Genomic DNA, 12106 nt, shown 5'->3' with positions numbered 1-12106 from the left:
AGACCCCATTATGTCAGTATTGATGTAACGTCGATCTAACTGACTGAATGGGAACAGGGGTTACATTAGTAACCTAGATGTTACTTATTTGAAAAGGTAACTCAGATATTTTGTTGTAAATTTAAAAGTAATGCATAACTTTACTAGTTACTTTAAAAAAGTAATCTGATTATGTAACTTGAGTTGCTTGTAATGTGTTATCACTAACACTGCTTTTAACCAACAGTTAATGTGATTTTAATGATTGTATTTCCAAAAAACAATAACAAGCTTGCGCTATCTTTAATAGAAATCTATTGTGATGACATTCAAATTGCGTCTGAAGTTTCCACTTATTTTTTTGCGGCCACTCTACACAAGTATAACATTTCTTAGATAGTATTGTCATGTAATAAAGTAGCAATTCAATGTAGAAGTGTTTGGTTTGGATGTGCAAATTCACTTTCATGTAATGTTGCTGCAGTGTAACTGGTTGTGTTTGACTTTTCTGTGTTTTGTGCAGCCCTCGTAAGACTGAGGATTCAACTGTAGCACCAAAAGAACAGCAACCACAAGAGCTATTTTCACAGTACTTCTCCTTTTAAATTTTTCAAGACACTCAACTGAAGAGCATGTGAAACTGCAGTTTTCAATAGTCCATTCGTCTGTTCTTGATATCTCACTGTGAGTTTGTTATTTTCCCTTTTGATATGGGCATATACTTGATTTAAAATGAAATGCACATTCATTTCATATACTATTCATAAATATGTCTTTTCTGGATGGACTAAAACTGTTGGAATACCAATGTCTTGCCAGTTTTGAAATAAATTGCACAGACACTTATATTTGTATTATACTGTCTTGTTACGAAAGAATAAACCATAAATTGAAAAAAAAAAAAAAAAAAACACTTTAATAGCATGGAAACAGGACTGCATGTCTTTTGACTCTTTCCCCGCCATTCACAGAATTTTCCATCATTTATACCGTAGTGGGCGCTATTATGCATCTTCTGAAAGAGTACGGAATCTCCGGCTCCAAACCACTTGCCAAGTCCGCGGTTTCTCCTTTGAATTGGGTTACTTTTACACTGTTGCTGCGGGTAGTTTTTGTAGTCTGCGGGTTGAAGCAAATGGGATTTTTACTTTTTTTGTGCTTGTTTTGGCCGTGATTGGGCTACTTTTGATTAGCAGTTGGGCAGGTTTTGTTGTGCAGACCTGGCAACCCTGAAAAACACAAGTGAAGAAGAAGCAGAAACAAGCAATAGAAGCATTTCTTACACATATATAAGCTAACAAGATCATTAAACATTCAACAGCAAATAAATCAAAACTGCCCAAGGTTACTGAATGAAATGTCGACCCAAAACGAGGTATAGGACTTTGCAAGTTGTGGGGGTGTTGATGGACGCTGTCTATTCGGTCTGTTTTGATCATCGTAAACCAGACGTAGTCTTTGACAAAAACATCATTTTCTCAGCTTTTTGTTCAAGATATTACTTTATTTATTTTATGAAACTAAATCACATTCAGGTTTTGATAAAAAAAAAGAATGCATGGCGGGGAAAGAGTTTCCTTTTACCATAAAAGTTTACCAAAAAATAAATTATTTGTCCATAAAAATTTTTTTAAAAGATTTTTTTTTCTTGTCCCACCACCACTGCTCATAGTGACAAGCTGTCAAATAGGACAAAATTGATATTTGCATTATATTTCAAGTCTTCTGAAGTCATGACGACAGAACTATAAACTATCGGTGCATTGGGGGAAAAATTACTTTTTTTTTGGTGTGTGTGTTTGTGTGTGTGTCTAAAGTCATTTACTCCAGTCATACATGTTTGGAAAGGAGGGAGAGTATAAAGATGTTAATTTAAAGTAATTTTAATTTGTAGGTGAATGCACTTTAAAGATACTTTTTATGGTACTTTTTATGGTTTTCCACTGCACTTTCAGTGACTTGAACAGGATCTGCACATGGTTCATTTCTCACTAGTTTTGTTTAAAAAAGAATCAGTCAGTTACAACATTTAAAACAAACATTATCTTTATTGGTTGTTCACATTTAAAAACATCCTTAAATTTCCTATTTTAGCTCTCTCTCTCTCAGATCATGTTCACAGGAAGTGTAAACAGACATTAATATGTTAAGAGTATAGCGTAATTTACTTCAGTGCCAACATGCTCTGTTCCTCTGTGAATAATATATGATTTCTGGGACTAACCTAAATTTTGCATTTCAACACAACAATTACGAAAACGTTTTTTTGTGGGGATATTTACATAAATGACTGAGGAGTTGCTGTTCTCTGTGTCTGGTTTGTAGTCCACCTTTGGGAACAATTATAGCCAGTAATTACAGCCATTTTGATGTTAATTCTTTGTGTCTTTTTGAACAGTTCAGATGACTGCTTCCTTGTGGGAGGTCTACATTCATATACAAAACATGAATCTGAATTTACCTAACATAGAGTTTTGTATTGGTCAGATATTTGCATATTGTTGAAGGAAGAATGCAACAAACATAGCCTAAATGTGGGCCGCCCTCATATCGTTTGAGGAAATTGACATGCGATGCATCATCATCATCAATAGGACATTTTCAATTCCCTAAAATCGTCCAAGATCTTGTAAATTAAAAAAAAAAATCTTTTTAAATCAAGCGCATCTTGTGATTGGCCAGTTGCCATATTTTGGTGTCACATGAGCAAGACGATGATGTAGATGAGCAGCAGGCAGATGAGGATGAGGGAGAAGTTGATGATGAGATCTTGTAGGTTGCGCTTGGTCTGAGGGTTCACTTCGATGTTGGACGCCCTCCGAATCGCTGACCGCGTCATGTGCTGCACCCTCTCCATCTTGATGGCTTCTGAGGGCTGAGAGTAAAGACTGCAGACTAGTGGCAGTAAGAGGAATGGACGGATGGAGATGGTGGTGCTGTTACGTTCTTCTGGTGCTTTATGGGAAAAGAAAGAAATTCTATTTTAAGATGATGAAACAAGTTTTACAAATAAAAAAATAACAGGTGATTAGTCTTGGAAGTATTTATAGGTAATCTGTATTCTGATGTGGGATGCTCAAGTCTTTAACCCTCTGATGCATGATGTTCACTATGGACATCACATGTTTTTTAACCCTTTGGATTGTGACATCACATTCTTACCATAATTCTATATCACTGTCCTCTTGTTTTTGTATTTTTAATTTATGACAACAACATAAAATCAAAATGGCTGATAAAGCAGTGAAGAATAAAGTACCACTGAGATATTTACTGCTATTTTTTGTTGCAACAGAGAGAAGTGCAACTCTTAAATACATAATTTTGGGGAAGTATAGGGGGAAAAATAGCTTACTTTTTTTCTTCTTTTTTTTAAATTTTTTTTTTATTTTTGCCTTTATTATAATAGGACAGTGATTAGACAGGAAGCAAAGTGGGAGAGAGAGAGGGACACGGAATCGGGAAAGGACCACAAGCCGGGACTCGACAAAATAGCTTACTTTTATATAAAAATAAATATGCATAAAATAAACATTCGTTCTGTATTTATTTAAATGTTTTTATAAGCATTGAGCTATTTTTTTATATATACGATTAAAATACATATTTTTTGGGAAGAGAAAATCTTTAAAAAGTGTTTTTATTTATTTATTTATATTGTTAAATTATATTATATTTCAATTATTTATTTATATTAAAATTAACTATATTTATAAATGTACTTTTTAAAAAAAAAATCAGTAAGGAATTTATTCCTATAATATCGAAATTTTGGGGAGAGATAAGTATATATATATATATATATATTTAATTGTTAAAAAATAAATGAACACACTGTATACTGTATTTCTTCAATACATTAAGCATTTTTTCCCTTTATATTTTACTTCCTAATTTAATAATTCATGTATGAGTGTTAATGTAACTGATCAACAAATATATCAAAGGAAATTAAAAATACCATGTAGATATCACATAAATACCACACAGCCCTTTATTTATTAGGGATTCTTTAATAATAATATCTGAGAAGCGTATGATCAGTTTTTATTCATAGCATGTATTTGTCTTGCATATTTGCCAAAGTGATCTGATTATCATGAACACTCTGTAGCAGCACTCAAAGTTCAAAGAGTTTTCACTGCTCTACTCTTACCCTCTTTAGGGCACTTGTGTTAAAAGCTGTGAAGGACATGCATTTCGTCAGTGACAGCCACTTGTCTAACAGCTAACACTATACTCTTATCAACTGTCTCCAGATATCTGCTCAATAATTCCAGACTGCACATGCTCTGCCAAAAGTTCACGTAGCCTACAGTCAATCCCGTCACTTTAAATGTCAACACTTCTTTAAATTATATTAGTCAACAACTGATTTACTGAAGCTGATGTATACGGGTTGATTACATTCTAAGCAAGATGTTCCTGAATAATTTTCCAGGAACAACATTCCTATTAACAAAGTTAATTGACCATTAAAAAGACAAGGTAGTTAGACGCCCTGTCTTTCTCTATCTGTCTCTCCACTTGCATTTCAGATGGGAAATTTCAGTATATCGTATTGCTATAGTGTATTAGGATTGACCTAGAATTACAGAGATCCTGTATCAACATTGAGCCCTCAAGCTCAGCCCTTGACTCCATGTGGACTTTTGCTCTGGATAAACAGACAACAGCTAGATGACAAAAATAAAAATATCACAACAAAAGCAGAGTCGGTGGTGCGTCAAGACTTATGAACTTGATCTCATTTTAAAGGCACCAAAAGCCAGTATTTATCAGGGGAGGACTTGCATTCCAGTCCTGTGATCCAGTGACAATTATAACTGCTTAGCTGCAAAGTAAACACTAGCATCTGTGATCAGACTGTATTGAAGTCGAACAAAAAGCAACTAGATTTGCCTTTTATTCGATTTCAATAGACTATACAATGGTGTACTGGTTGTGCAGTAAAAATAAATACAATTTCATCAATGCACAGTTTTATCCTGTGAACCTAAAACTTTTTAAAATAAATATTCTTTATAGGCATCAATGGTTCCATGAAGAATCTTTAAAATCCATGGAACCAAAAAAGGTTGTTTATAGTGGAAAAAGATTCTTTCTTTGGAGAACCAAAAATGGTTCTTCTATGGCATCGCTGCCAAAAAAAAACATTACGGAAACTTTATTTTTAAGGGTGTACATTACAGTTCTGCTACATCAAATTATTTGACTTTGACCGACTGTTTTCTGTTTACTGATTTGCATGGAAACAAATTTTATGAAAGTAATATTTCAGTGCAGGATGCAAATGTTTTTGGTGTTCTTGCTAGACAGCTCATCCTCTATGTCCTTTTTCATCTGCTATTTTCTGATGTAAACCACATGCAATGAATAGCAAATCTTCAGAATCTTAATATTTAATAGTATAGCTAATTTTTAAATATTATTTTAGCTGTGGTAATTCAGTTCAAGAGAAGATGTACTTGATTTAAAGTCTTTTTCTTACCCGTTAAATGGCAGCCAAAGAAAGAAGCAGTCCTTTTCAAATATAAGGAAAAGTGTGAACCAGCAGGAAAATGTTGGATGTCGACACACACAGGCTCCCAGGACACGCTACAAAGTTTATAGGAGGAACTGAAAGGGGTGGGGAAAACAAACAGGAGGGCGTTAGATGCAAAGGGAACACATCCCCTTCTCAAGATCACTGGACTGGCCTGTTTGTATCGACTCCTCCATCCAGTGTTTGTTGTGATGACACATGACTGGTGAAGGAAGTCAATGCTGGATCATTATCCTTCCAAACTGTAGTTTATAGTAAACAGAGAGGAGTGGTAGAGCAGGACTGTTAGATTTTGCTATGTAACAAATAAAAATGTATATTTAATAAAACAGAATGAATCCAAATATGACTAAACATGAATACAAAGGTAATTTTAAGTCTCAAAGCATTATCTTTGTCTATAAGAACATAAAAATCATCTAATTTTTCCTCCAAAAAGTGCCCCTAATATGCTTCCTTTCATGTAGTGTGTAATATTTTGTGTTTGTGAATGTAAAATGTCTGCTTTTTAAAGATCAAAGTGCACAACAAATATTAAGTTATTGTCTCCTAAAGGAAAAATCGATTCTGAACTGCTGAAATGAGTCGTCAGTAATTCCAGTCTCACTTCCTGTTACAAACCTACATGATAATGTAACAAATTTGCATAATGCCAGCCTATGGTTTTCACTGGCTGCCCGTGAACAACGTCTACTTTGACCCGCCCTCAAACGCTGCAGTTGCAGCTGAGACTGGAAGAGTTTGGTTTGTGTTTTCTGTTTTTGTTGAGAAGACGCTGTTTTCAGTACTGTGAATCCACTTTGCAGGCACTTCAAGAGGATGAGGACTCGCGCTGGAATTGATACAGAAAAACCGACGCCATCAGAGTGCTGAAATTTAGAAATGGTAATGGACATTTGTTTCCAACATGTGCTGTAAGCGGTAGAATGGGCCATCTGACCAATCAGAGCAGAGTAGGCTCTCGGAAAGGAGGGGTTTAGAAAGAATGAATCTTAAAACAAACCATTTTCAGACTCTTGGTGAAAATGAGGTGAGGTGATGTGCAGTGTTATGAGAAAACACTTTTTTTTTCTTTCTTTTTTTTACCTTAGATGCATGTAAACCTATTGTAGGAGACCAAATCAAAAACGGGAACCTTTAAAATAACACAATAGGGACACAAAATATTAATATTTAAAAACAGACATATAAATTCAATTCAATATATGAATTCAATTCAATTCACATTTATTTGTATAGCGCTTTTCACAATACATATCGTTTCAAAGCAGCTTTATAGAGAATGCATGTCAAAATTACAATTTAAAGATTAATCGCATACAAAATAAAAGCTTGAGTTTGCCTAATATATGTGGGTGTACTGTGTGTAATTATGTATATATGAATACAAACACATTCATGTATATATTTGAGAAATATTTACAAGTATATGTATTCATTTATATTTTTATATAATTGATATTATAAATAAAAATATTTTGTACATAAATAACATATTTCTCTTAAATATACACATTAATTTGTGTGTATTTATATATATATATATATATATATATATATATATATATATATATATATATATATATATATATATACATAATTACACACAGTACTCACACATATATTTGCAAACTCAAACTTATTTTGTTTGCGATTAATCGCGATTAATCGTTTGACAGCCCTATAATTTAGGCAATTAATTTACAAACACTGTTAGCAGTTTAACTGAAGGTAGAAGCAATGAGCTCCTGGAAAAATGAATTACTAACAGACTTACAAGAGGAAAAATGTATCTAACCACCTGAAGAAACAATGTTAATGTTAGTAATGTCACAGTAACATAAATTCAGTTCAATTCAATTCACATTTATTTGTATAGCGATTTTCACAATACATATCGTTTAAAAGCAGCTTTACAGAGAATGCATGTGAAAATTACAATTTAAAGAATGCAGTTAGCAAATAATGTAATAATTTAGTAGGGCTGTCAAACGATTAATCGCGATTAATCGCATACAAAATAAAAGCTTAAGTTTGCCTAATATATGTGGGTGTACTGTGTGTAATTATTATGTATATATGAATACAAACACATTCATGTATATATTTGAGAAATATTTACAAGTATATGTATTCATTTATATTTTTATATAATTGATATTATATATAAATAAAAATATTTTGTACATAAATAACATATTTCTCTTAAATATACACATTAATTTGTGTGTATTTATATATATATATATATATATATATATATACATAATTACACACAGTACTCACACATATATTTGCAAACTCAAACTTATTTTGTTTGCGATTAATCGCGATTAATCGTTTGACAGAATTACATATTAGCAAATAAAGGATATATAGAAATTTGGGAATGTGCATGTTGATCCAGATGTTGCGTCTTCTGAAGTCCGTGCAGGAGTTATAGAATTAAAGAATAAATGTGTACATGCTAAAAAATGCTGGGTTAAAAACAACCCAAGTTGGGTTAAACATGGACAAACCCCGCAGTTGGGTTAAAGGTGCCCTCGAATGAAAAATTGAATTTATCTTGGCATAGTTGAATAACAAAGTTCAGTACATGGAAAAGACATACATTGAGTTTCAAACCCCATGCTTCCTCTGTCTTATGTAAATCTCATTTGTTTAAAAGACTTCTGGAAAACACGCGGATCTCAACATAACACCGACTGTTACGTAAGTTAATATGTATGACCCAAATATTTGCATATATGCCAGCCCATGTTCGAGCATTAGACAAGGAAAGGCTGTATTAACGTCTGGATCTGTGCACAGACAAGGTAAGCAAGCAAGAACAACAGCGAAAAATGGCAGATGGAGCAATAATAACTGACATGATCCATGATAACATGATATTTTTAGTGATATTTGTAAATTTTCTTTCTAAATGTTTCGTTAGCATGTTGCTAATGTACTGTTAAATGAGGTTAAAGTTACCATCGTTTCTTACTGTATTCACGGAGACAAGAGCCGTCGCTATTTTCATTTTTAAACACTTGCAGTCTGTATAATTCATAACCACAACTTCATTCTTTATAAATCTCTCCAACAGTGTAGCATTAGCCGTTAGCCACGGACTAGCCTCAAACTCATACAGAATCAAATGTAAACATCAAAAAAAAATACTTTACTCACATGATTCGATGTATGCACACAGCATGCATGATGAACATCTTGTAAAGATCCATTTGAGGGTTATATTAGCTGTGTGAACTTTGTAAATGCGCTCTCGTGAGGCAGGGAGCATGCGATTTAAAGGGGCGGCGCGCTGAAAAAATCAGTGTATAGTTAATGATGCCCCAAAATAGGCAGTTAAAAAAATTTATTTAAAAAAATCTATGGGGTATTTTGAGCTGAAACTTCACAGACACATTCAGGGGACACCTTAGACTTATATTACATCTTGTAAAAAAGCATTCTTGGGCACCTTTAAATGTTTGCCTAACATGATGGGCAGTTTTATTTAACCCAACTATTGTTTAAAAATTACTATATAGCTGAACCTAAAATACAGTAGGTTGGAAATTAAAAATCAGACACAAAATTACTAGAGGCAACAATAATAATCAAAAGGTGAACATTTATTAATAAGCAATTTAATAAATGATTAATTATTATTCATTAAACATATTAATAAATGTTAATTTCCAACATAATTTGGGTTCATTTTAAGCAAGCAATACAGTCATTTTTAAACAATAGTTGAGTTAAATAAAACTACCCAGCAGGTTGGGTGAACATTTAACCCAACCGCTGGGTTAAAACAACCCTGTTTTCAACCCAACTTGGGTTATTTTTAACCTAGAGTGTATATACTGTAAGTGTTCTTATAACATGCAAATGTAAACAAAAGTTCCTCAAATATGCAAATAATGATGCTTGTTCACATTTCCTTTTTTGGTTTTAATACTTGCTGTTCGCATTAGTTATTTTATGCAAAACTTTTGGGTCTCATGTGCCAATTTCAACAGCAAATATTATTTAAAAATTGAGACATGAAACAGATTGTTGATGCTGAGGAAAAAAACAGTAGGGCCGTGCGGAGACTCCTTTGTGTTAAGGAGCTTTACAGGCTTTGGAAAACCTAAATCAAGCACAGGATAAATATTTGAAAAGCACACCGCTCTTATCTAACAGCCAAGGATGCGTATAGGAATGTGTGCTGGTTGTGTTTTCCCTGGACTTGACTTTGCTGCCTTTGGCATGCCTCCACATCTCCTGCTGTCCAGAAGCTATGCCGGGGCACAAGTGTGCGATTCCACAGCATAAGCCCTGGTAGCTTCTATAATAAAAGTACAGTAATGAACGAGAAGGTGTCAGCGCTATGACGTGTCATCACAGATGGATGAATTAAGCTCAGGATAAAGCCCGCTTTTATCCCATCCTGCGTGACGCACTATAAAAGCCGAAACACTTTTACTAGAGTATTTATCAATCACTCTCTATGGATTTGTTTGCCTCTTGCTTTAAATTTAGGAAATGATTGTTGTTTAAACACCGTTTGAGAGAGAAACAGGGCTCAGGATGCGCAAGAGATCATGTGGTACTTGTTTGTTTTTGCTCTTGATTTTCAAAGCTTCATCTGTTTTCTCACAGCTGCAGAGAGAAATATTGTGTCAGTTGACAGCGAAGATGCAGAGGAGCCATCATCCAGTGCTGTCAACACCTCTTGGTTATGGCAGATGGATGGCTCTGAACAGAAATGTCAGGTCAAGGAAGGTGCGGCTTTTCCACAGGATAAGGAATGAGGCCTGCGTCGCATGTCTGACACGTAGCAATGACATTCTGTAAAAGTGGCATCTGGTGCGCGGAGGCAGAAGAGACCAAATGATTAAGTTCTGGGTCTTTATACGGGTTATTTCAACACAAATTCACAGCTTTGGTCTGAAGCATAAATGCTGAAATGCTGATTTATTAGAAATTTGTTGGTATGAAAAATTCATATTTCAGACTAATGCTTTTTAAATGGTTTGCTTCAGGATCTAGATATTTACAAAAGCAAACAAAATTCTCCTTGTAAGGGCTAAAACAAAAATATTATATTAGTAATTATTTATTTTGTTAAATTTTCCATTTGCAATTTGTTCATTTGTTCTTATTTTATTACTGACGGTTTACTTTAGTTCAAAGTTTCAAATAAAGCATCCCTGTGCTGTGTGTGAGCTATAATTCTCCAAATTATCAAAGAATTATAATAGAAATATCTATTTTATTTTAATATCTATGGCAGTTTTCACCATCATTTCGAAAATGGTATCAAATATCAATATTTTTCAAGGTATCGTATCGAAGTTAGAAATTCCAGGATCGTGACAACACTAATACACTACCATTCAAATGTTGAATATTCAAAGAAATGAATACTTTTATTGAGCAAGGATGCGTTAAAAGGATAGTTCACCCAAAAATGAAAATTTGATTTTTATCTGCTTACCCCAGCGCATCCAAGATGTTGTTTCTTCAGTAGAACACAAATGATGATTTTTAACTCCAACCGTTGTGGTCTGTCAGTCATATAATGCGAGTGAATGGGAACACAATCAATAAGAGTCGAAAAAACTTGCATAGACAAATCCAAATTAAACCTTGCGGCTCGTGACGACACATTGATGTCCTAAGACACGAAACGATCGGTTTGTGCGAGAAACCGAACAGTATTTATATCATTTTTTACCTCTAATACACCACTATGTCCAACTGCGTTCAGCACTCGGTTAGTGAGGTCTGATCGCGCTCTGACAACGGCAGTGATGTCTCGCGCTTATACTTCAATGAACTTATACTTCATGTTTCTAAAAAATATTAAGCAGCACAAGTGTTTTCAACATTGATAGTTATAAATGTTTTTTGAGCACCAAATCAGCATATTAGAATGATTTCACTGACACTGAAGACTGGCTGCTAATGAAACCTTACGCTTTCTTTCGATGGTCCACTTTAGACACTTTCTACAACTATCTCTATCAGTAACTTGTCAACTAACTCTCATTAGAGTATTGGTAGACTGTTAGTAGGTTAGTAGGTTAGGTGTTATGGTTTGGGTTTGTCAAATAAGTTGACATGTACTTCCAAATTTACTTAAAGTCAGTAGAATGTCTGTTGGGGAGACTGTTATTTATAATAGTAGAATGCCTAAAGTAGACCATCAAAATAAAGTGTTAGCATTAGCTTTTCTATCACAGGATAAATACATTGGTAACACTTTAGTAATAACTCACGCTATGAAGCATTAGTTAAGCATTAGTAAATAGTCAATTCATCATTTATAATTTACTAATTCAGACATTAGTAAGCCGTTTATAAATACAGCTATAAATGCTTTGTTCTTGATTTATAAGCATATCTATAATGAGTTTAATAATTGTATTTTCATACTTTATTAATGATCAATTTATCATTTGTAAATTATGTATTACATTATTCACAAACCAGTTATTTAGGGAGTTGTCAGTGGTTCATAAGATCATTTAGGAAGTGTAAGTAAATGATTAATAAAATATTTAAATGTACATTTATGCATCTTATTATTTAGACATATAGTATTAG

At 33.6% G+C, this 12106-nt stretch overlaps 2 protein-coding genes across 2 annotated transcripts in view; one reads left to right on the top strand and one right to left on the bottom strand.

Annotated features, from left to right (window-relative positions):
* Positions 1 to 825, top strand: part of fam184aa (family with sequence similarity 184 member Aa) — a 46290-nt gene extending 45465 nt beyond the window's left edge. The window contains 1 exon segment of the mRNA XM_048190697.1: positions 503 to 825. Coding sequence (XP_048046654.1) covers positions 503 to 511 — 9 coding nt within the window. The 3' untranslated portion in view covers positions 512 to 825.
* A 457-nt stretch (positions 826 to 1282) lies between these two features.
* LOC125268475 (cardiac phospholamban-like) lies at positions 1283 to 5618 on the bottom strand. The gene is made up of 2 exons (XM_048190698.1): positions 5471 to 5618; positions 1283 to 2934 (listed from the first exon to the last, which is right to left on the bottom strand). Exon 2 carries the CDS (start codon positions 2834 to 2836, stop codon positions 2678 to 2680), a length of 159 nt encoding a protein of 52 aa, XP_048046655.1. The 5' UTR covers positions 2837 to 2934; positions 5471 to 5618; the 3' UTR covers positions 1283 to 2677.
* Positions 5619 to 12106: the final 6488 nt, after the last annotated feature.

Source organism: Megalobrama amblycephala, linkage group LG5 (genome assembly GCF_018812025.1).
Source record: "Megalobrama amblycephala isolate DHTTF-2021 linkage group LG5, ASM1881202v1, whole genome shotgun sequence".
NCBI classification, from domain to species: domain Eukaryota; kingdom Metazoa; phylum Chordata; class Actinopteri; order Cypriniformes; family Xenocyprididae; genus Megalobrama; species Megalobrama amblycephala.
This window is presented reverse-complemented; position numbering and strand designations above follow the sequence as displayed.

Coding starts and splice junctions, on each gene's coding strand:
- LOC125268475 (XM_048190698.1), bottom strand. CDS start 2,836: ATGGAGAGGGTGCAGCACATGACGCGGTCAGCGATTCGGAGGGCGTCC.